This window comes from Acanthaster planci, linkage group LG01 (assembly GCF_054643075.1).
Source record: "Acanthaster planci isolate LZ-2023a linkage group LG01, COTS_SCS, whole genome shotgun sequence".
Classification (NCBI taxonomy): Eukaryota; Metazoa; Echinodermata; class Asteroidea; order Valvatida; family Acanthasteridae; genus Acanthaster; species Acanthaster planci.
In genome coordinates this window covers 35772575-35798678 of record NC_141777.1, presented here as the reverse complement: position 1 = coordinate 35798678, position 26104 = coordinate 35772575, and the positions used below count along the sequence as shown (strand labels likewise).

General features: G+C 42.1%; 1 protein-coding gene and 1 long non-coding RNA gene across 4 annotated transcripts; one reads left to right on the top strand and one right to left on the bottom strand.

Moving 5' to 3' along the window:
- Positions 1 to 1088: 1088 nt before the first annotated feature.
- LOC147800707 (uncharacterized) lies at positions 1089 to 3303 on the bottom strand. 2 transcript variants are annotated; one of them, XR_015426215.1, is made up of 3 exons: positions 3052 to 3207; positions 2689 to 2822; positions 1089 to 2323 (listed from the first exon to the last, which is right to left on the bottom strand). It is a non-coding gene; the product is annotated as an uncharacterized LOC147800707 (long non-coding RNA). The 2 variants fall into 2 exon arrangements; XR_015426214.1 differs by having other exon boundaries at positions 1089 to 2822; positions 3052 to 3303.
- A 5996-nt stretch (positions 3304 to 9299) lies between these two features.
- Positions 9300 to 25068, top strand: LOC147800706 (mitochondrial amidoxime-reducing component 1-like). Of its 2 annotated transcripts, none has more exons than XM_087146070.1 (8): positions 9300 to 9316; positions 16666 to 16991; positions 18887 to 19072; positions 20084 to 20261; positions 21458 to 21598; positions 22245 to 22309; positions 23746 to 23820; positions 24169 to 25068. In XM_087146070.1, exons 2-8 carry the CDS (start codon positions 16732 to 16734, stop codon positions 24296 to 24298), a joined length of 1035 nt encoding a protein of 344 aa, XP_087002196.1. In that variant the 5' UTR covers positions 9300 to 9316; positions 16666 to 16731; the 3' UTR covers positions 24299 to 25068. The 2 variants fall into 2 exon arrangements, with proteins under 2 accessions (XP_087002196.1, XP_087002202.1); XM_087146076.1 differs by lacking the exon at positions 9300 to 9316 and adding an exon at positions 15099 to 15244.
- Positions 25069 to 26104: the final 1036 nt, after the last annotated feature.

Sequence of the window (26104 nt, the reverse complement as noted above, 5' to 3'; positions counted from 1 at the left end):
ATGGTAAGATTGTGTAAATCCTTGCCAGGATCAACTCCCTGGGTCTTTGAGCTTTCATATGAGAGCAGAATGGCTAAAAACTACGGTTGAAAAAGGGTCCTAAGTGCCCGAGAAAGTTCAAATGGCTGCAATCAGACTTCGAAAAATCTTTTTTTGGGGGGGTGTGATTTTGTTTTGTGGGAATAATTAAAAATGTAATTGGTTAGCCACAAAAAATTGAAAGATTAGTGACCAGACAAGAATTTCATCTGTGTTTCAGAAATCTCAGGGATGTTGGCGTTCATGGGGCCCTGAACAGTACTGATTTTACACTGTTTTCAATGGGGCTTGAATAAGTGGACTGTACTCATACGTCGCCGGCCAGCCGGCCCAAACCAGTGCGAAATCGGACCGGAATAGCGCCGCCTGTTGACTCCCGTGAAAACGTTGGCCTCCGTTTTTTTTTGTTTTTGTTTTTTTTTTCAATTCATTTTTTTCAATTCAAGATTATACTATGGCCAGAAGATCACTTTTCGTTTCAGTTTTACGGGGGTTAGCCACCAATGTTTTTCGCCTTTCAACGAAGATACTCCCAAAATAGCAGTAAAACTAAGAGCTCAGTTCTGAATGTAGCCGCCCGCTTCTGTCTAAAATAGGCCTGCAATTTCAATTGGGGCTTTTTGTGAAATAAATACCCCGAATTGGAAACTATCAGTCCCAAATTTGGGATGTATAAAAATACTTCTATGATGCCTCCTGATTATAGCCTGTCTTATTGTAGAAATCCCGTGGGATCACAAAATATTAATGAGCTCACGCGCAGAAACACAACTGGCACCCTTTAAATGTCATCTCGAGGGTCGGTTTCGCAGTAAAATCAAAGCGAAGAAGATCTATCCAAAATAGAGAAACCAATTCCAAAAATTGAATACGCTTTCTTGTTTTTTTTTTTAACAAGAATAATACAGTTTGTTCGTCGCCTTGGCACTGAATGCGGCAGTGTTTTGTGCGCAATGACAATCTTACTCAGTAAACAAACGGAAAAATCAAACATCTTCTTAAAAACTGCAGGACAGAGAAGAGAAACTACCAGAAAGAGTACAAACAGATGGAATCGTTAATTGGACCTTTTTAATTTTCGTTTCCCCGGCGTCGGCCGGGGGTGCCTTTTTGGGGAAAAAAAATGGGCCATGTTCCAGTTATTATAGGACAGATTAGTCAATAAGCCCCTCCAAAGAGCCACGGGGGTGTACATGATTCCGCCGATCATTGGCTATAGGCCCTAATCGTTACTGTTTTGACAACGTCCAAAGACAAAACTGCTCATTTTCTCTGCCCGTAAATAAACAGCACCAAGAAAGAACAGGGGACCCCTTTGGGTTTGTTGACATGGACGCTGCCATCTTGTCTTCACAAGTTGCACGACACCAAAGACTCGCCCATGGAAAACGGTGCAAAATTGGATCGAAATAGCGCCGCCTGTTGACCCTCGTGAAGAGGTTGGCCTCCTTTTTTCACGTGAAATTCAAGAGTATGGCAAGAAGATCACTTTTCTTCTAAATTTTATGGGGGTTAGCCACCATTTTGTTTTTATTCGCCTTTTCCCGAGGATACACCCCCAGCAGTAAAACTATAAGCGCTCAGTTCTGAATGTAGCGCCCGCCTCTTTCCAAAATAGGCCCGTAATTTGGGGCTTTTTGTGACATAAATACCAAGAACTGGAAACTATCAGTCCCAAATTCGGGATTTATAGAAATATTTCTATGGCCCCTCCTGATTATGGCCTGTCTTATTGTAAAAGATTCCACGGGATCACAAAATATTAATGAGCTCGCGCGCAGAAACACAACCATTTTGGTGGAATCATTGATCTCATTATAGACTGGATAGGACATCGCGCATTGTCACAAAATGCGCGGCCGAACAATGGCGGCGCTTCAGGAGGGTAATGTAATGCTGTATGCCGTGCATATCTGGTCAACATAACCTTTTTTCTCATGGGATGATGGCTAAGTCCTCGGCCTCCCTCCCGAAAACAAGCCAAAAATAAACAGAACATGCAAGAATATCATTTCCGGAAATAACTGACCATTTTCTTACTTACCCACTCGAAAACGATAATGTTAACCTGCTTTTGTGTGTGTTTGTTGTAAATTCATTTTTTACACCTATTGTCTACGGTCTCGCTTTAGCAATATTTTCACACTGGGTTGGTTCAATCGCGATTTCTTCAGTGAGTAAAACTTTGAGAGTTCCACCAGGACATGCAATAGGATTTGTCAGTAAATAATTATGATGTCCAAACTGTCTATGTATTTTTCCGTCTTGTTTCGATGAGCCAATACTGAAATAAAATCATCGATAAAATAATTTTAATTTTACACTTTCAGGAAAAATTGTATTAAATAAAATTCATTCATATCTTAACTAATTTTATTGAAAACCGACATGCGGCATACGGAAGTGTGAGAATCTTTTCTGTGAGTACAAAGTGAGCGCAGCTTTAAATGAGTGACCAAACTAACTTACTGCCGTTTTTAAAACAGATACCTATCAATCAGCTTAAAAGTAGAGTTCACAACCTGACTTAAAGATTTACATTTAACAACTGCTTTCCAGCATTAAAAAGGCAGTTTTAACTGAGAACGAATAATTTTTCCCTTTGTTTGTAACTTCATTCAACAGAAACTTCAGTACTCTGCTTCTCACTTTGGTTTCATCTCTGCCCTGAAGAAGAATTCTGTCACTCATATCACATCGTCTGTCACACGATTTGGGTTCAGTGCGTCTTTAGATCCGACAAACACAAATCATGGCTGTCTTGGAGATTTTTTCCGTGAAATCTGGGGAAGGGAAGAATAAACGACAAATCAGTCATTCAGTTTATGAAACCACTTTTGCCAATGAGTAACATTTCAAACGGTCCCAACTTCGAGATAGTGAAGTTTCATTTACGAAGCCTGATAGGCTACACAGACAGTCATAAGTCTCACTAGGCCTATATAGGCTTAAAGTTAAGCATTATAAAGTACAACTTGAGAAACTTTCTGAAACTAAAAAAGTGCGACTCACATTTCCTTCTGTTCCTTCTTCCAAACTTGACGTTGATCTCCGGGAATTCACTGCTGCGTACACCTCAACCATTATTCTTTCCAGATTTATCCATTCAAAGTGCCTAATTTAGTTTTTCTTCGAAATCTGACGATTGAAGTACAAAAACCTCAACCGGTTTTTGAAAAACTCCATTCGAAAGTACACGCAACAAAGTTCTGCTGAAAATACACATACGCGGGACGCGTTTTGGACGCGATGTCCTATCCAGTCTATATCCGGTTCGTGAGTGACTTCGTCACAAAAGCGGACGCGCCACAATTTGCAGGCTTCTATTGGACGAGCGCTGAAGTTGCGTGTTAACTTCCGGTTCCACGATTCCATGTAAACTGCGATCAGTAATCATTGACCGTTTTCCAATACTCAACTTCGGCTCCGTCTCAGGCTTCAACTGTTTTTATACTAGCTTACTTTGAAGCTGTAAGCGCAGTAATCGGTCTAAAAGTGCCACAGAACATCAAATAAGACGCAAGAAAGCCAAAAATTACAGTAATCCAATGTAATTCAAACGCTTCAGGCCCACAATCGGGGATTGGTTTTGGAAAGAAGCCTGAGACGGAGACGAAGTTGAGTATTGGAAAACAGCCAATGTACGTAACCATAGACCTGAAGGATAAAATACACTCCTTCAGGTCTACGGTGTAACGCTATGTGCAGTGCTAGTGCAGTGCATGTGCAGTGGGCGTGGTTTAAACCGACTGACGTCACACTTACGAACCGGATAGGCACGTCCTCCTTGAGGCACGCAAGTATATGCGCGTTAAATTGACGCGAAGCACGCTGAGCACGCGTAACTCATTTATTCCGGTGTAGACGGTAAATCTGTCCCCCGGTTAAAGTGTCCGGACCTGTGCAAAAGTGTCCCCCATGACTCGTGAATCTGTCCCCCTCCAGGTAAATTATTCCGTCCCCTCCAGGTAATCCCCCTCCTCGTTTTGCCACACAGAAGTTAATATTTTTTTGTTAGACTGATGAATTTAGTGGCATGAAATACATAGTTAGATTTGTTAGCCTTTCATCAAGTTGTAAAAAGGGGACGGGTTATGAGACTTAAAAATCAACCCAGCTATGCTTCTGCAAGAAATTGGACAAGGGAGCAATCCGTATGTTGCAGACTTCCTGCACGCGTAGTCATTCTCAGTCTCGCAGCGCGGCGCGATGTATGTAGCTCTAAGCTTGTAGGAGGAAAACGACCGCGCGAATCTCTATGGCTGAGTTCGGGCGGCTTGTTCTCGTATGTTCACGAACAGCTCGATTTGTCGTTCGTGGGTCGGCCGCTCGAACGCCGGGAACAAACAACCGGTTACCGATGGTAGTTAGTGACAAGCAACATGCAACATGGCGGCGTCCATGTAGGCTACGTTATTCACGAGTTAATGTTTGGATGGGCTGAATTTTTTTTCTATATAAACAGGAACATTCATTTCTGCGTTACGGAAAATAATCAATGTTAATTTTCCAAAACTTCCCATTGTCTATGGCTTTGGAAGCCATCTCTCTACTTTTGCAGCTGTTCAAAAATCAAAATCTCACGATTTATTTCGTGTGTTCCTGTAAAACCCTGACAAGGAGGCGGAGTGTGATCCTGTTCCGAGAACAGTGTTCTTGAGTCGTGTTCAGGCCGTTCGAGCGCGAGAACAAGAAACCCGTGTCAAGAACAGGCCGCCCGAACTCGACCTTTGCTGGCTTCATACCATCTCGCCGCGCCGTAGCCCACAAGCAATGTCGAAAGCGTCCACGTAAGCTTCAAGCCACAGCCGCTAGCAGCGCCTCATGCACAATAAATACGGGCGATTCACAATAGCGCGCCTCCAAGAGTTTGGCCAATCACGACGAGCGAAATCTGTCGACCCTTTTCAAATCCACATTGGGTCGACAGATTTTGCGCATCGTAATTGGTCAACTCGTTGCAAACTCTTGGAGGCGCACTATTGAACCGCCCGTATTGTGTGCGTAGATCGGTCGCCATGGCAATGCGCTCAGCCTAGGATAGCCACCCTACTCCAATCGCCGTGTTTTAACATAACGAGCATTCCAGAAAAAGCGCGGTGTCTGCTTATACGTTGACATTACCTGGAGACTTGTAGAGGGGGACACATTTCGGGGGGGGGGCAGTTTTACCGTTTACACTGGCATGTATGCTCTTTGCGTACACGCAGAAGGCGTGAAGATCCCGCTTGTTGTAACCACCTGTATTTCTTTCGCCGATTGGGGGTGCACTTCAGCTCAGGGCGGATAAAGGCTGTGAGCCTTACATGTACGTGGGTGGGTTGCCCAGTGCGCTTGTGTGATCTCACCTCACACCCAGCTTGCTGGAAATAAATTCGCCACAATATATTCGACCTGCAAAAGGAGTCATGAATTTCGGTACGTGAATATTGACGTCACATTGACGATTGGCCATGTCTTTTCAGAGCCGTAATAGCTTACATGCGTATACTCGTACCTCAGCACTCCCTTCCCTTGCCAAAGTAACAATATTGCGAAGTCCCTGCAAAGTTTGACTACCCACAATATCACCCAAACCCGTTAAGGACCCATTTTACGATCGGAAATGACCAAGTAGGTCAAACCCTGTTACCAATAAAACAATTCAAGGATCAGTAAATGAGAATATTTTAGCCACAATTTATGTTAATAAGCATTAAGTCCGTTAAGGTTCAATGACCACTTGATTTCCATGAATGCATGCCATTCATCCGGGTCAAATAATGCTGCTCTTTTTTATGGCAAGCCGTATGCTAGTGGCTTTACTAAACTTACTACATGTATACCGACGATTTCTGAATATTGTTTGACACCGACGGCGATATTTCAAGTTATATCGTGCGACATCAGTCTAGGACTATAATGATCTGAGGCACAGACCCAGGACTTTGGGGGCGGGGTCAAACCATCCACACCACTGCCCAACTGCTTCGGGGTGCTCTCTAGATTGTAAGAGTTGGGGGAAGCTTCCTTTTTCTTTCAAACTCTTCACTCTCTATAAGCATCTTTATTTTAGACTTTCTGTTTCACTATTAACAAATTGCCTCTTTTGCCAAGGCCAGCAAAGGGTCCTCAACCCAGATCCACGCACTCGATATGGAAAGGCTGTTATTGTATGTTCATCAGGGCATCGAGTATGATAGCACGTTGATATAGATCCCAGGTTCTGTATACGACATCTCGTCACTGTGTTGTTCCATGCTGAATAACCTAAAAATGAAGGTATAGATGCGTATGCACTTAAAAAGCACTTAACCGACGGGAACACTTCAAAAACATACAGTAGGCTTATACCTGCATTTCTCAGTATCTAATTTATACAGAGAAGCATCGGTGTTAGATGGAGGGATATACGGCAAGGCCAAGGATAAAAACGCAGGTTTCTCTTTTGAACGTTCTCTGGTAGCAACGTGAGGACTTGTTTGAGGTGGCACTTTTGGTGGCAGGTATTTCTGCACGTCCTTGCACTATCCAACTGTTTTTAATTTTTTTTTTCAATTTAAACGCGATATGCACAGTTTGACCGTGTCAAAAATTCCTTGTATAGACCCGGTCGTTAAAAACGTAAACTCTGTGGGTTGGTATTCCGTTTAAAACAGAAAAAAGCAAATGTTAAAATAATTTTCTGTTGGCAACATATAAACCGTCCTGTATTGTATATAATACCCTACCCCCCAAAAAGGGAACAATTTATGTGATTATGAAAGTTTAGAACAAACAATGACACTTTGGCTCTCAATCCGCCTCTAGCAGGAGCGCCCCCTCATCGGTTGAAAAGAGCTGCGTTATTCGTGAGTGTTCATTTCGTTGGGAGCGATGCGATTTCCTAGTCGTTCGTGAACCATCGATGTTATACCGACCAAAGGAGCCTTCGTTGCTAAGAAAATGTTGCCCTCTCTTGGTCGAGCTCGAGGCCCATTTTTGAAATAACTTGTGTTTGGTTTTTAATTATGGTGGCTGTCACACGAATCTGATGTACTACATGCCAACAGCAGTAAATAAAAAGCTTATCTAGTGTTTATCACAATGGGTGTAATTCTATGAAGTGTCTTGCTGTCTGTGGATGTCTGTGGGTGTAAAGAGAGAGTCTATCGCTGAAAATTAATCTGCCCGAGGTTGCAAGCAACTCTGAACACAAACCGAAGAAAAATCATTGAATTCATTAGAAAATCATCAATCGTAATTATCAAGAAATTATTTCTATTACACCGAATTAGTAAATACAGATGAGTACTTTTCACACTGATTTGTAGTTGAGATTTATTCAAGCTGTGTCATTCTACATACACAAGCAGTTAGAAATAATCAACTCATCAGGAACTTAAGTTTGGAACTTGGAACTTTAAATATTTTACCGATTAGATATTCAGTCAAGTTAAAGAGTAAAAACATTACAATATTATTCTCGTTGCACATGAAAGTTCATAAAAAAAATGAAATAACGGTTTACGTGAGAGTGCATGTGGTTCTTCAACTCAAAACTACCGTTACGAATTTCTCTTGAAAAACCAGCCCTGTTTCTATTTTAAGAGTCACAAACTTGCAAAGTTCGGGTTGGTCCTCCGGTGGGCTTCCACACCCCAGGGGTGGTTGCCAGGTAATTTGCCACAAATTTTACTGCAAATTATTAACACTGTCGTCCATGAGATGTGTTCTTTTTCTCCCCCCGATCTTCACTTTAACGGTATTTGTTAAAAGAAACGTTCTCTTGACAATGTCTACTCTATTTTCAAGGGTACATTCCTAACTGTTCGAAAGAATAGGGGGCTAGTGAAAGAGTGTGAATTTTGTCAAAAATATAGGTATCATAGAGTCATTCATCATTTTCTTCTTGAAGTGGTAATCTATATCAATCTCATAATAAGCGCACGAGTTGCCTGTTGCCATGAAATTATCTTCGCTGAAGTTGGGGTAGGAGTGCTGGGCTACGTTGACATGGCAAGTGTTTCCCTTCAGGTTGAACAATCGGCAGTTGGGATACCCGTGATAACACCATTACTTTGAGTCTCAGACTTGGCATAATCAGCGGTACACTCCATTGACCGAGTTTTGTCACACTCTTCAACTTCTGTGCTCGGGCCGTGGGTGAAACATCCTACTCGAGTGCTTTTTGTAACCTGTTTGACTGCATCTTTCCCAACTGCTTGGTTAGGAAACATGCTATTTTAACTGGGCTAATTTTCGTTAGCTGTTAATCGGGGAGTTTGACTGGGTGTGGCACTATCCGAGTCACTGTAGACGTCACTGTAACTTATACTAGGTTTTACTTGTTTCCTGGATTGTTTTGACTTTGAGACTCGGGTTTAGATTGTTCTTGGGCCTGGCTGATAAGTCTATCTAGAGAGGACCGAGGCTGGGCCTCATCCCAAAAGCCTGGAGGTTTTCTGCTGGGACAATTAGCCCCATGACAAGTCATTTTCGGATTCAGACTCATCGTCAGTCATTTCTTGAGATTATGAATTGTATAAAAATTACCTGATGTCACTTATACTGCATAGGGCCCACCTCTCCAGTGACGATCCCTAAAAACTCACTCTCGATCCTATCGATAGATCACCAGTCTTTCCGAATTCCAATATGAAACTTTCCACTCTGTTTCACAATTTTTATTCAAATTGTGCGGCGCGTGAGGGCGGTATTACCAGTTTTACCACCACCCATTATAATTATAATCTGTATATAGACGTCAACTATTCCAATACTCAAATTCGTCCCTGTCTGAGGCTTTGTCTCAGAAACCAATCCCCGATTGTGGGCCTGAAGTGTTTTAAATCAAATAATTGAAGTACTGTAATGTTTGGCTCTTTTGCATCTTACTTGATGTTTTGTACAAAAAAATGAAGCCCGAACGGAACCGACGTCGAGTATTGGAAAACGGTCCCAGATTGCTCAAAGTGCCCGGTAGTGATATAACTGCGTGCTGCGTTTAAACAGGTCTCGCTTTGCGTATACGGATTTTAGCTGGTCACACACGTAAGTGCAAAACAAATACCGTTGACTTTTTGTCAAATGTTATAAAAGGAATGTTAATTACCACAGAGAAGTATGGAAGGGCTGCGTAGCACCGTGATAAGAATAACGACAAGAATATAATATCAAATCAGTGCTCTGAAAAATGTGATTGTACTTATCACGTTACGAGTAATGAACACAGCGCGCACGCGCGCGCCCGGCATATTTGAATTTTTCGCCGTTGGCAATGACGGTCGTCGCTTCAGATCACGCGGCAAGTACGCACGTAAGTTTTTTTTTACAGAGCTCTATGCTGCCACTTTGTTTCAAACGAGTTCGTCCCTACGGCGGATTCATACTTTGATAGGGGTGGTGGGCTAAATGAATCTTCAGTCACCAAATAATACGTGTTCCCTGTAACCATAGCCCACCAGCACACAAGGCCACCCGTGTTCAGTACCCGTAAGTCTGGTCCTGAGCCAATTGAGTTGTCAGATGGGTGTTTATATCTAGTTTCCTTGTCATGAAACCACTGAAAATATTTGCTATTTTCCCCAGTTCATTATGGGTCGCTCCCTAGCCACTGTGGGCAAACATATTTACTCCAGGTGGATACGAATTTTATTTTCCACAATGATAACTATTGAACGCCAAAGAGGCAAAAACTTGGAGGCAACACATCGATCGTTCTTCAACATCGATCGATCGTTCCCCTACATCGAGCGATCGTTCTTCTGCATCGATTAATCGTTCCCTACATCGATCGATCAAACTCTTTGGATCAATGAAGAAAGAGCGATGAAAAAAGATCGATGAAGAAAGAGCGATGAAAAAAGATCGATGAAGAGCGATGAAGCTACATCGATGCCAACGTTATGTAACCTCTTCCAGCACCAAATATCACGTGTTCCATGTAACCATAGCCCACCAGCACACAAGGCCGCCCGTGTTCAGTACCCGTAAGTCTGGTCCCGAGCCAATTGAGTTGTAAGATGGGTGCTTATATCTAGTTTCCCTGTCATGAAACCACTATGAATATTTTTTATTTTCCCCTGGAGGGGATGCTAGTTCATTATGGGTCGCTCCCTAGCCACTATGGGCACCTATTCTTACTCCTAATGACTCAAATTTTATTTTCCACACTAATAGCATTCCAGCGGAACTATTCTGTAAGAATGCGACTCAAAAGTCAACCCACATGAAGCTCAGTGCTAAAGGAAAGAAACTATAATTGTAGAGTTTTTATGAATCCCAAATACCTCAAAATCATACATGCATGGTAAAATTTGTTAAACAAATAATGGGAACTGGTGTATTAAGTTTGATAATATTATTGTACAGAGTCTACATTATTACCAACATGTAGGGAAAAAAAGAAGCATATGCCTCTGGCTTTCCCTATTTACACGAACAATGGTTCAGACTGGACAAGAAACATAAGACAGGAGACATGAACACAGTATACACTGGCAGGATAGACTACAGGTAAAGACAGATGTGCTAGATCTTGAGACCAGACCTTTAAAGAATGGAAGCATGTTTACATGCTCTGGGTTTCATCATTCAAACTAATAAGGTAGGTTTGGAAATAATAAGTGCTAAATCTGCTTCGGTAACAGGAGCGAAAAACAAAGAATGTGCACATCTTTCATCAAGAAAGTGTTCAAATGAATTGCTTGATTGAGGAAGTTCACTTGCTATTTTCTTGCCAATGTTAATGAAATAATCATTGAAAGCGTTAGCAATATAAATGTAAAAATCAACTTTACCATCATTTTGCGTGTAATAGGACGAATTTTGTTAAACGTTCGTTTTACCGAGCAACCAATTAATAAGCTCCCATGCATGTACCCTTAACATTATGTCATTCTTTTTTAAATTGTTCACCTAAGTATTTTCTTTGCCATTCTTATAACACATATTAACTTTTTAAAAACTTTATGTGGGCAGATTTATTATGAACTGTAGGATTCTGAAGATATTTTTATGCAGATTTTTTTTTCTGATTGAGTTATAGATTCCTTCCGTTATCCAACGTGGTTTTGACTTATTAATATGACTCACACTGTGGAAAATTTTTGTCATACACAATTTAAGAAATTCTCATAGGCCTCATCGACATTATCTGGCACAAGTTCATCTTTATCTTAGTTAATGCTTACAGAGTACCAAAGAAATGTTCACGTTTTTCTATTTTTTTCATTTGTAATAATAACAGGTTACAAAACTTGTGAAGTTTCTTTGTATGTTCATTTTAGTCCTCTAACTCACTCATCGGTCAAACGATGATGTCCAGAGATTGTATAGGCGGTTGTAGATCACATGCTACGAATTAATCTTTTGTTTTCTCTAAACATCCGGGCGATAGTCTTTTAGGATCAATGAGACAGCCGAGATTAACGCTCTCTTTGTTTACGCTTAACAATGTGCTTATTTTATTTGTTATTTTCGACGTCATCGGTGTTAGCTTGGGGTCTCAGGTAAATGAACATAGGGAAGGGTCGTATTGAAACAAGTAGACAAATTAGATCAAGATATTTTAAATTCAGAAGGGAATAGTGTGTTCATCAGTGTTATGGAAGTACATCGCTAGATAAGTGGTCAATGAATGACAGAATAGTTCCACTGGTTTCGCCAGGCTGTTATCAGTGTGGAAAATAAAATTCGTATCCACCTGGAGTAAATATGTTTGCCCACAGTGGCTAGGGAGCGACACATAATGAACTGGGGAAAATAGTAAATATTCTCAGTGGTTTCATGACAAGGAAACTAGATATAAACACCCATCTGACAACTCAATTGGCTCGGGACCAGACTTACGGGTACTGAACACGGGTGGCCTTGAGTGCTGGTAGGCTATGGTTTCAGGGAATACGTGTTATTTGGTGCTGGAAGAGGTTACGTAACGTTGGCATCGATGTAGCTTCATCGGTCTTTCTTCATCGGTCTTTTTCCATCGCTCTTTCTTCATCGATCAAAAGAGATCGATCGATCGATGTAGGGAACGATCGATCGATGTAGAGGAACGATCGATCGATGCAGAAGAACGATCGATCGATGTAGGGGAATGATCGATCGATGTAGGGGAACGATCGATCGATGTTGGAGAACGATCGATGTGTTGCCTCCAAGTTTTTGCCTCTTTGGTGTTCCATAATGAATACCCATCTGACAACTCAATTGGCTCGGGACCAGACTTACGGATACTGAACACGGGTGGCCTTGTTTGCTGGTGGGCTATGGTTACAGGGAACACGTGTTATTTGGTGCTGGAAGAGGTTACGTAACGTTGGCATCGATATAGCTTCATCATTTCATTTCATTTATTTTATGTTTCGGGATAAACATTTCACAGAAATACAATAACATACAGTTTACAAAAATTACAGAATAGGATACACAAGACATACAAAGGACAAGTGAACAGTATTTAACCAGCTCCCGCTGGATTACCCAAAAGAAACATGGTTTCTGTCGAGGGCTCTCCAACTGGTTAAACAGAAAACAATGAGAACAATTAAAGATATAGATTGATACAATCTAAAAAATATAAGGCTTTACATAAATAACATACTTATAACTTAAATAACATAAATAAATAGATAAATAGCTAAAGTCTCTTGGGGAAAAATGGGATAGGCCCCTATATATAAAAAAAATAAACCCTTAAAAATAATACTAATAATAAAAATAATAATAATAATAATTTGTATACCTTATATAATAAATACATTGTTAACCTAGGCAACATTCAGCGGCATGATAATGACAACGGGCTGTCTAACTGGCAAGGGAGATAGGGTCTTGGTGAAGAAGGTGATCACGTAAAGAATTTAAGAAGTCTTTCGGAGAGGGTTCCAAACACAGATTTCGGAGGTTACTTGGAAGTGAATTGAATCTTGGGAAGAGTGTAAAAAGAGAGAATTTCACACAGTTAGTACGGCAGCACTGACGTTTGAAGAGCAGTGAGTCCATCTTCCTTGTGTTGGGCTGTGGGAGAAAGTGTGACGGGATATCTATATATTTGTACAGGCAATTGATGACAAACGAGACACTTAAGTATAGGAGACGGTTGTAGAGAGGGGAAAGATTAAGTTTAGATAAGCGTTGTTCATGAGAAAGGGAGATGGCAGTATTGAAGGGGAGGCAAGATTTCGTGAAGTGCCGTTGTATTGTCTCAATATTGTGGATGAGATTTTTCTGGTGAGGTAGCCAAACTGGTGATCCATATTCTAGAGCAGGTCTGCAAAGAGATTGATAAAGTTTAAGTAATACATCTGCATTCCTGGATTTTACTGTACGCCGAATGAAGCCTGAAAGTTTTGAACATTTAGAACGAATCATATTGACATGTTTTGTCCAGGTAAGGTCGTTTGACAAAAAAAAACACTTAGGTATTTGTAGGAAGTGACGACTTGGAGAGGCTCAGGATCCTGAAGGTACATGTAGTAGGGAGACAGGGCTTGGTTTTGGGATCGTGTGATATGCATAACTTTGCACTTGGTAGAGTTTAGCTGCATGTGGTTTTCTTTGCACCATTCTGAAATAGAGTTGAGGTCTTCCTGTAAAACAACTGCATCTTCATTACTTCTAATAATTCTATAGAGTACAGTGTCATCTACATACTGGGGTAACGGTGATTGAACGTAATTAATCAGATCAGATGTAAATAGATTAAAAAGCACAGGACCAAGGACTGATCCCTGGGGTACACCTGAGGTTACTGGTATCCATTCTGACCTGTCCCCTGCAAAGATGACTCGTTGCTGTCTTTCAAAAAGAAAATCTTTAATCCATGAGAGCAGGCTACCACAGATACCATATCGATGCAACTTCTGGAGAAGAATAAAATGGTCACATCGATTAAAAGCTTTAGACCAATCTAGGAATATGGCATCTATTCTGGATGGTTTGGAGACATCCAGTGCATGGGACCAGGTATCAAACAGGGTTGTCAACTGAGAAGTGCAGGAATGTTTAGGTTGGAAGCCATGTTGAGATTGAGGAATGATATTATACTGTGAAGAGTGGGTAAGCAGTTTCTTAGAGATAAAACCTTCAAGCATTTTACAAGGGACTGACGTAAGAGAGATTGGTCTATAGTTAACAATCATGGATTCATCACCTTGTTTGAATACAGGAACAATATTTGCCGACTTCCAGCTGTGGGGAATTGAACCTGTAGAGAGACTGAGATTAAATATGCGTGTCAATATTGGGGCAATAGGGGGTCCGGCGAATTGAAGAATTTTGGGGGATATACCATCTAAACCTGGAGGCTTGGATGAATTGAGGTTCTTGATGGCTTTCAGTACATCTCCATCGGTCTCTCTCCATCGGTCTCTCTCCATCGGTCTCTCTCCATCGGTCTTTCTTCATCGCTCTTTCTTCATCGATCAAAAGAGTTTGATCGATCGATGTAGGGAACGATCGATCGATGTTGAAGAACGATCGATGTGTTGCCTCCAAGTTTTTGCCTCTTTGGCGTTCCATAGATGAAACCCCCGGAAAACTCTACGTTTTTTTCGCCGGACTTCTGTCGGCGGTGCTAGAGTTTAGGCATCGTGGTAAACATGTACATGGTTTCCTCCTTCCTCCATGGTTTAGGCGACTCAAACACTATTCATTAATGCAAAAAAAAATCGGTGGAAATAGTGTGGTGCCTGGAGACCAAGTTAAGAAGTTTTGTAGGGAGAGGGAGAACTACATTTTTGTACACAAAAACTAAATACATGTATGCGGCATTTTTTTTCATTAGGCCTAGTTTGTTTGTGTACTGTAGAACGTAAGAGTTTAATTATTTTCCTGTTCTCTGAAATTTCCCAATTTCATGGTATATATTCGTTATCCAATATGATAACGCTGGCCTAAGTATAGTGTTCGGGGTCGGTTTGGCCACAAAAACCCTCTCTTGCATTGTGTTTCATTCTTCCATGGTTCATCCATAGAGCATTGCAAGGACACATTGTTCAAACGACGCACGACTGGTGTCGTACAAGTGGAAAGGCTGATAACGTATAACTTAGGCGCATGCAGGGTGACGCTGGATGACCTGGCCATTTTTAGCTGGCAAGGTCTCAGCACGAACCATCGGTCAGAGTCCACAGGCGGCTATTACTTGGTCTGTTTTATTTAATGTTTGAACAGTCCACGGGCTTGCTGCCATAACTAGTCTTCCTACCGCCCTGTTTTCTAGGCGTGATGCTCTTTCCCGGTGAGTTTTCGTTTTCTATGGCTACAATCGTCGTGTGTGGGATATTATTTTCCAAGGAGGCACTTAGGGGCGCTCACCCGAGTGGGTTCAGTTACAGCTAAAACACTTATTTTTATAGGCGGACTTCACCATTCTAATTTATGAGTTGGGGACCGCAGCTGGTAGACGGAAAAGGGGAACACGTAGGATGACGTGCGTCATTTGCTCAGGACGCATAAAATACGTACTGTGCACTTTCTGAGCATAATATGCATATTGGACGCATGTCGTTCTACGTGTCCTCCCTTTCCGTCTACCGCCGCAGCTATAGGCCTCGAAGGGGGAGTACCCCTGCGCCCATGGGCAGAGATCCCGGGATATTTGGGACACCTCTCCTCCAACTTTATCACCGGGGGGAGTCACACCCCCCTCACACTTTTCAAGTCACCGACTTTATGTGTACCCGTAGCCTGTACTAGCCGGCGTCAAGATTTTATCTGCATGGGATAGAGGTCGTGCTGAGCTTTCAGAAATCATACTCCCACTGTGGCAAAAAATCCATGCCCCCACCCTTTGTCGTGTGTGACGTGGAGACCAAACTTGACCAGAATATGGAGGTTTCCACGTGAGGTAACATGACGGGCAAAGGCATTCCAGGAAACGTACCGTGTCCGCGGAGGCGCCTGCATTTTCGAATCTGTGTATTTCTATTGGCAATTTCGTGTAGGCCTAAGCCAGAATGTTGAGAGACGTAAGGCGCCTTTCCATCATATGTGCGTCAGCACGTGCGCCAAGCGTTACGTAGGGCCTAGCCGTCAAAATCGCTCCCGGGGCGATTTTGACGGTCGAACGCAACGCACATGTGTGTTATGTTAACAGGATCGATTTTTGTGTCTGTGAAGGTGAAACGCATGAACGCATGGTGTACGCAACGTAAAAAGTACATTATGGAAAGGTGCCTTTAGAATGCGCGCGCGTTTCCGCGCACATCTTTGTAACTTGACAGTCAAGAATCACGTGACTGAAAATCCTTTATACACGTGAATCACGTCTGAGCAGTTTGCTGTGGCGGACCTATTATTACGTATTTTCCTCCGAGGTAATACCAATCTCACAACTTGAGTTGATCCATACCCAAATATTTTTTTTTCAGTTCACATGTAATTTCGATGCTTTATTGGGATACTTTGTTTGTCATGACGTTTATTTATTTGACATTCTGCATCGACAACATGCATACAATACTCTAACTGACTTTGGTCTTAAGCACATATCACTACAGATTATCTTTAATGAGGGCAAACTACCCTGTCCACAGTTCGGCCTGACTATTCAACCCATCCCACTGATTATGCTGAGTATGTCAAATGCAGCCTTTCGATTTGTTCCGAGAGAGTAGCGATTATGTAACATCAACAATGGTGTTCCATCTCCGGCCATAGCTATCTAGGTCTTGTCCCTGGGTCTCTTTGGCTGCGACGGAACCTGGAAGTGGCGAGGCTGCAAACATGCCCTTTCTTCTGCCAGAAACCCTTGGTGTGACAACACAGCAAAGACTGGTGATTGCTGGTGCGGTGGGCCTTGCTGCCACGGCTGGCATCGTCAGCAGCGCAGTCTGGTGGTACAGAAGGACCTCCAAACCGGTGTTCAAACCGGTAGGCCAACTGAGTGAGATTTGGATCCACCCAATCAAGTCGTGCCGAGGTCATCAGGTGTCGAGTGCAGAGTGCACGCCGGCGGGGCTTCGCGGCAATGGTCTGTACGACAGGTATAATACGTGTATGTCCCATCGGCGCCATTGTAGAATTAGCTTTGGGCCTATACAGAGAACATATCGCCACCTTCGCACATAGGAACAGAAATGGATGTTCGTTATGTGTGTCGTACTAGTACGGCATGCAGCCGACTTCCATGTGCACTGATGAATAACCCATCCTTTTTGGTCGTATTGGTGCCAACTATTGAGACACCAATGTGACAACCCTCTTCATAAATAGCTCTGATGCCACTGATCCCGCCTCGTATAGCCTACTATATCACGCTGGACTATGTACCAATACATGATAGTTTGCATATCATTCTTAAGATGTATTTTTGTTTTGGGGACTCACCCCTAGTTGACATATGAATCATGATATGGGACGGAGAGAACCTCCCCCCCCCCACGCTTTGTGTTGGTCATTGTTTCACTGGAATGTCAGGAATACTCAGCGGGATGTGTTAGGTGACAATAGTCTAGATTGTGTACCCCTCTGTCTCATTTCTTGCTGGTTATATGGTACCATAGTACTGCACATTCTCTTTTGGACAAGAAGCAAAAGTTTGAACGAAACAATACAGTGGAACCTAACACGCAATAAGTGCTTACATGTAATGTTTGATTACGGCATCATGATCAGACAATTGATAAAAATAAAATGCGAGGAATATGGCATTACTGCAATTGGAATCATGTTGGTACACAATACTCTTAACTTCGGCCGGGACTTTTGTTAATCTCAACCACCAAAAAACTTTTTAAAAGTTAACAAAATTCCAACAGTTAACAAAAGTATTTTGCTGCAATATGCACCGCTAAGAAAAAGAGAACAGACATTTACAATAAACTAGTATGTGGCAACTGTTGCTGTTATACATGTATATTATAGCTAGATGACCTTTGGCCAACGGGTTTGCTCGTTCTCCAGTGTCCTGTACTGGGGCTGTTGTGACAGCGAAGACGAACCAGAACATTGGGAGACCGTTTTCAAAAGATGCACATATAGGATATAGACCCCGTAAGCGGATCAGCGCCGCTTTCATTGTGGATGCTTTATAATAGCAGTCGCATTATATGAACGTGGTGAAGACTTGTATATATATATATATATATGAAGCAAGATATGAGATGGAGAGAAGCCCCCTGCTTTGTGTTGGTCATTGTCTCGCTGGCATCTGAGGAATTCTTTTCAGACATGGGGGGGATGTGTTTAGTAACAATGTAGTCTAGATAAGACTTGAAGCTATGCATGGTGAAAGTACTATAAATTAGGTTAGGCTTGCGGTTGCACCATGTACAAGAAAATATCTCCTGTTCAAGATATTTTCTTGTACAAGGTGCGACCGCAAGCCTTACCTAGTCTAGAGCAAAGATGGGGAACCTCACCATAAATACGCGTAAAACGTTGTTATCACATAGGCGCCATTCTGGTTGGACTACGCCTGCGCAATGGATGTTAATGCGCAGGTGCAGGCGCCGCGACGGGCACGCACACTCATTAACGTTCACACTCAAATGGCGCCCATGGTGATAACACCTTTATGGCCGAATTACCCATCTTGAGCCGCTACGTGGCACTATATAATCTTTCGTCTAGAGTATTTATAGCGATTGGACATGGGGGGGGGGTACCCTCGGTCTCATTTCTTGCTGGATATGCCTGTACATGTATAGGGTCTAGTGATGTTATGGGGATTATGTTCCAAAGCATAACCTATCAAGAATTGATATGTGAAGCTGTTTTGAAGTACAATGAGAACGTTTAAACCGGAGAGGAACCTGGCACCGATAAATGAAATGAGTTGCGGTGGGAAAAAGACTCAATGCCCGAAATGCATGAATATAATATAGTTGAAAGGACCTCGATTGTCAAATACAAGCTTCTCTCGTATTCTGATGTCCAGGGTCTTCGTCGTACTGAGTGAAGCAAATAGGATGGTGACTTTGCGACAGGAGCCCACGTTGGCTCTGCTTGAGCCACGAATCTCGGAAGACGGAGACTGTCTCATTCTCGAGGCGCCCGGGATGGACCCGCTTAGCGTTCGCTTGTCGGACATTGCGGAGTCTGTAAACCCTGTCAGAACATTTGGGTAAGGACACGGGGGAAAATGCTCTCTTAAACGGGTACGGTATCAGGGGCACATGTCGCACGGTGGTTCCATTCTTCCAAGTTTCATGATGGCATACAGCTGACAGGTTACTCGACAGAACGAAACGGGGAAAATGTTGCTTTTATGCCACTTTCCAGGAAAAAAGGAACCGTAATCCCCAGCCTGTTTCAGTCCATACATGTATATAGCGCTGTCAGTAACAATATCTCCTTTGAAATAAAATTGCAAACATGAAACGCACGTGAAGTTGTTACCTGTGTTTCAACTAGTTCTATTCATTAGACTGCAAAAAATTGCAAAGCCAATTTTAATTGCTTGTGTTTACTAGGACATATCTCGGGATCTCCAAAAAAAAGTGAAAAAAGAGTGTTTTAAAAAAAAAAAAAACAGGTATGCTATAAATATTGCCAGTTGAAATTTTATGTAGAAGTGCATGCAGTATACATGTGCTTGCGGTATATTTTTGCGTGCACTGTACATGTAAAATACTTTCTTTGGGACATGGGAATTCTGCATCTGTAGCTTGCTGTGCAAACGCCTGATGCGGCTATCCCGCACAGTTGGGGCGGGGGCGATGAGCCAAATCACTCGCTTGCTGAGGAACATGTAACCGTAATTCCCCCACTTGGTGTTTGTCGAACCCCAACTCATGGCTGAAAACTTAAGTGTCCAATTTGAAGTGAAACTATGACGGGAAAAATACCTCGGCATAATTGTGTGGGATTACCATACTATGTGGGGAATTCCTTCCTCCTGGCATAACACGCAGGGAGGAAGTGCTTTTCAGAAGACGCGTGCATGCAAATCAATAGGATTTATCAATATGTATGCTTTGAAAGCCCTAATCTCACCTTTATAGTTAAAGTCACTGAATGAAACAATTTCATTCGGAGAGCATTTTATCAGTTGCTATATAACTATCCTGCAAATATCAATTTGGAAACAACACCTCGTTCGCGATGATGCTATTCTGATGAATGTCACCGCCAGAATCTGGAGACTAGACGGGGAAGGTATGGATTGTGGCGAAGACGCTGGAACCTGGCTGAGCACCTACCTCAAAAAGCCTGACCACAAGCTAGTCTACTTCAAGGAGGGCCACAATAAACCCAGGCGACAGAATATGGATTCCAAGTGGGGTGATAAATTCACCTCTAAGGACAAGCTGGTAAGGGAATTAACAGTCAATGGAGCTGATTTAGGCTTGACGGACCAGTGGCGTAAAGCGGAGGGCAGGGGGTGTGTAGAAACGGTACTACCATGTAAATTCTTTTAAGAATGAAAATTGGATAGTCATGGTATTGTTTTTAAACCAGAAAAAAACTTTTGCTCTCCCAATCACTCAAAATATTGATTTGCCATCGCTACAGACATGAGCAGAGACCATTGTTGAGAACAAAAAAGGAAACGTTTGCGCTCTTGGTAAAAGGTCAATTACATCACTATATTTAGGGCCGTTTTCCAATACTCGACTTGGGCTCCGTCTCAGGCTTCAACTGTGTTTTTTTACTTTCTGACTTTGAGGTTGTAAGAGCAATAGTAAGTCTGACAGTGCCACAGAATATCAAGTAAGATGCAAAAGAGCCAAACATTACCGTACTTCAATTTCAGTTAAACGCTTCAGGCCCACAATCGGGGATTGGTTTACTACACGCAGCCTGCGATGGAGACGAAGTTGAGTATTGGAAAACGACCCAAGCTCACTGTTGACAGTGTGCGTTCTAGTGGTAAGGTGCAGACTTGCGTGCCTGGCGAACGAACCACACAAATCGAAAATTATCAACAGTTATAATTCGCTATAGGATATTAAAAGATTCTGCATATAATTGTGTTTTTCGTAACTCGCCGAAAAACTGTCTTTCTGGAGGGTTTTGCGTGGCTGCAATCTTGCAGGCCGGTTCTTTTGTTCCACTGGGTATGTTCCCTGTGGAACAAAACGACTGCCCTGCAAAATGGCCACCACGCAAAGTCTGTATTGGATCTTCGGGTAGTTTTGATGACTGGAGTGGCTTTAGATTACCGAATTTTTCTATTCGTCAGTTTGGCTGATGCCCTGTAAATCTCGTTGCGCGTCTAGTTGATTTGGACCAATATTTGCATTACGATATATTTATAACTTATCAGCAGAGTTATCTTTATGTAGTTTATAACATTTATAACTTAACAACAGGGTATCACTTTAAGGTTTGTCTAAATTAGGGAAAAAATGCACCTTTTGAACTCTTGATGGATTACTCCACACTATACTTTGTCCTGTTTTTAAGTGTATTATGATCCTTCATGAACCTTGTTTATCCTTTAAGTGTTTCTTTTTCAGTATAAAATCCACTATACAAGAGCTGTGTGCATACTTTTTACGTACAGACGGGTTACCAAGACCTGGCTCCGATACTTTTGCTGACTCAAGCTTCTTTGGACGACCTGAATTCCCACCTGGAACAGCCCATTTCCGCAAGAAATGCCCGGCCGAACCTGGTAGTGTCGGGGGCCAGTGCCTTTGACGAGGTATACTTTCTGCATTGGTTGGAAAGAGATCATGCGTTCCCATTCCTTCGTCTACACTTTTCATCACGAAATGGCTCCCATTCTTCTTAAATTGAAGCATTTTGCCACTGTCCTGGACTCCCAGTTTGAGTCACAGATTGATTGAGTCGTTTATTATGAACGACACCACACCAGCCCCACACCACTTGCTGCGGTGGGGGGAGGGGCTATCGTGTCACGCCCCCCCCCCAAAAAAAGAGACAAAAATTTAAAAATTAAAAGAACGAGATTTTTTGCACTATGTTATTTCTCTTTCTTCCCAAACTCCAATCCAGAATAGGGATGTTTGACCAATAAACACAGCGCTCAGCACCACACAAACATTAACAGCCATTTCGAATTAGCCGCCAAATTTGAAAACAATCCTCCTTTTGGCCACCTGGAAAATGTTGCCATTTTTAAAAAATGATTTGGAGAAGCGTTAACACTTAAAAAGCGGCCCTGGTACCTTTCTTTGGGGTGGCTGAACATTCTTGTACGGATGAATAACATGTGGATCGTTATAAACGATACCCGCCCCCTTTCGTCCCAAAACCAGTGTTAGGCTAGGGCTAATGACAACGGACAATGTAAGTCCTGTATATGTCCTGCTTTGTTTCAAATACAGGATTTGTGGAAATACGTCAGGATTGGCGACACTGTAACCATGCGAAGGACGCATGCGTGTGGAAGGTGAGGTGAAAACCGTAGACAGGGAACTTTCTTTAAAGATCACCTGGATGAAACATTCATTTAGTCAAATGATTTAAGTAATCGTATAGGAATTTCTAACATTCGACTCGCGTGAACTTAATAACGACAATACAGATTATGCGTTGCTGGTGTCTCGGAGGCTATTCTTTGTTATTTTAATATCGTTACAATGATTCACAAAACATTTATTCGAGCGTATCGCAGAGGAAGAAAGAAATGCCCTCTAACGTGACGTCATGCGCATAAGGTCTATTAACGTAAAAACAAAATTAACGGGTACCCTACTCAATCCCATTTAATGAAGCCGGTTCCTGACATTAAGAGCTTGGTACATGAGCACTCAATTTTATGGTTCGCCCCCTGGCGCCTCATTATTTGACAATATAATTTCAAGGTAGACAATTCACTTTGGAGAGTATCAATGATGCGACGAAAGCCCCGGCGGTGCTTGTTTGGCAGTAATTACGAAACGTCAACTAATACCAGCACTATGTTTTAAAGTGGTCTTTTTGCTGTAACTTTCTTTGCCACCGATATTTGTTACCTTTTTTTATTGCCAAAAAAAATGCATTCAGTAGGTTCGCTTACTCTTGTTCTCATAGACGTGCAGATTACCGCGGGAAGTTGAAATCAGCCGATCGTATTGACGGCCAAACTTGACACGTGCAGACGCGTTTGGAATAGCGAACGAGCGTGACCATCAGTCGGTCTTTCAAACTATAGAGGGTTAGCCCTCATACGTAACTAAGAGTTGAAAGAATATTGGTGGGACCTAAAAAGCTGTGATATCAAAGATAAGTCACTTTTTAAACAAAGCTCCTTTTAGCATTTGCCCATAGGGAATTTCAGAGCGATCAGGTTTTTGTTCCATGATCTCTATTGCACCAGACTCCTCTCGCTTGGTTTTTGTTCGGAATAGTTCTACCAACAGTCGCCTCAGGCCCTGTGAAATGATGAAAGAGTTTTTGTGATTTTAGAAAAACATTTGTGCGTACTCCAGTGCGAAAGAGAGGGGGGACGCCACATACGGCGTGGAAGATTTGTATAAAACTGTGAATGTGTGTTATAAGTGACAGATAAAATGTGACTATCAGCCCTGAGCTAGACCAATAGAGGACGCAATATTCCTACCAACGGCGGCTCCTTTGGTCGGAACTGTGCTTCGCTGGTTCACAAACGACTACGAAATGCGGTTGCGACGCTACTATAGCAAAATGAACACTCCCAACCAGTATGGTTTCTTTCAACCGCTCAAGGCCGATACATGTATACTTGTGATTAGAAGTTTGTTTACGCGTCAACAAAGTTTATTTACCACTAAACCCCAAATGTTTGATCAAGTGTTGTTGTGGCATTCTCGGGCATCAATTTTATCTTTTAAAATTAAGTAAGATCTCTCTTGCATTGGACAATAGATGCAGATTGACGACAGTCGATCCAGAGACGGGTGCGTTTAGGAGTGATGGTGAACCATTGGCAACTCTCAAAAAGTTAGTACCAGTGTAAATGAAATACGTTTAGCTCTGTGTTTCTTGGTCGAGCTTTAGCAGGGCAAGCCATTGGTGCACATTTGTGGGATGGAGAAAAATTGTATGGTACTTTCTAGCAAGTAAGGATGAGAGAAACTGAAAGATGGGCAGTTTCTCTGCCTCCTCTGTTTCTGTTGAACGACTTTCCAAAAAGTAAAATGAAGAAAAAATTATCTATGTAGGCACAGCTCCCAATATTCTCAACGGATCTGTAAAAGGCAGACCTTCAGTCGAATTGATTCATTTAAGTGTGCCAATTTTAACATTTGTGAATGTATTTTTTTAATGTGTTTGCTTCGTTTTCCATAGGTATCGCATGTTAGACAAGTCCAACCCGGATAGCAAGCCTCTCGGTGTCGCTCCAGTGTTGGGGTCAAATCTTGTCTGTGAAGTCTTTGGATCTATCAAAGTTGGCGACACGGTGTACGCAGCAGTTTGAATTCTCAAACGAATCTTGTGACTACGATGACTATCAAAGCAGGCGCTCTGTTATACTGAAGGGCGGCCAAAGGAAATGCCCGGTGAAACGTCGCTGGGTTCGTCTCTATAAACGATGTTTAATTGAGATTTGATCCTTCGAATTTAATTTGGCTCAGCAAAGGTAATTGAGAAATCTCTTTTAATGTGAAGTGGAGTTTTACATAGTTGAATAATTGCGAATAAGAATGTGTAATTACAATTATATATGACAAAGGGAAAATATTATGATGTCTTTCAATTTATACAACCGAATCTTTAAATCTCCATCGCACACTCGTCGTAATATCATGTCCTCTGATTCATGTATATTTTTAAGATTCTATTCAGGAATATTACACGTATATTAACTTCAATAAAATGCCGCAATAGAGCCTCATTTTAACAGTACAGACATGCATTAACCAGGTAAAAGAAACTTTAAAAATTGTCCATTTGCATAAACTCTTTTGAAAGTTAAAACAAGTGAAATAAGTAATGTTGAGATTACACTCTAACTTCTGCATGAAAATATTGACATTTTAAAAATTGATTCTGTTATCTGTTAAATCGTTCTCAACCACATCTATACCATCATCTGACCAGACAGTGAAATAAATTTTCCCGATATTTTGTGACAAAGACAACGTCTTCAATGGATAGGTTGTTACAACCGGACGCAAATATTGCTGAAATGGGTTAACCTAATAAAGGCCGGTTCATACTTGGAGTGAAAGAGAATACAAACGCAAATTTATGAGTAAACCAGTTTATTGGTTTTGTTGTGCGAAGTTGTCATCGACCTTCCGAGGAGACGCTATGTTACTGCGGGGCCATCGCACTGGCGGCGGAAGTGGAGGGGGGGGGGGAAATGTCCCCCCCCCCACTGTTTCGAGGAGGGGGGGCTGGTCCCCACTTTTTGCAGGTCCAATATTTGGGTAGGGCTTAGTGGATCGAGCTATTCATGGCTGATGCCTGATGGTCTAACAACTGCCCCCTTTTCGAAATCGATCCACCTTTGGTGGGCCGTCGCACTCGACTCATGGCACATGTCTTAACTTGAGCGCTTGCTCATATTCACATACATATAAGGGTGCGGGGCAAGTAAGTATGCCGAAAACTGCTTGCACCAGCCAAATCACAATTTGTATATACAAATTTACATACACTCAAATTCTCTACGAAATAGAGCATGTTGTGGCCCCTGCACTTCAAGATTTGTTGAAAAGACAGGTTTATGCGACCAAAACGAATGCTAGCTTGTGTCTGAGTGCGAGTTTGAAGAAATCAGTGCCTGAAATAGGTTCAGTTTTAAATGCAGTAACTGTACGATGCAAGGCATATATTTTTTAAAATAGCGAGGGGCTTCACGACTGCTTTTTAGGGGTGGCATGTGGAAAAGAAACCTCGTCAGAAGTCATCTGTTATAGACAAGACATTCGAAAATAAAATGAAAAATCATAATGAGCTTTAATTGAGTGTGCGTTTCGAACGCCTGAGGAACTCGTGAGTATTTTTCCTGATTTTTGAAGTTCAGGTAATAGCCAGTTAACGTCAGATTTTCTTACCCGAAAAAACTGCAGGGGCCTTTTTTTTTGCCAGCAATTCTTCAACCTTGGGATTGCGCTTTGACCCAACCAAGTATGACGGGTTAACTTGTCAACCGCGGAAATGAAAAAAAAAAAGAAAAAATTCCTTAAACGAGTGTACACGCCCTCCGTGGAACAAATAAGGAAAATTACGGTGTGTTTACACGTCATCCGGCATCAACTGGTTAATCACTGTGCAC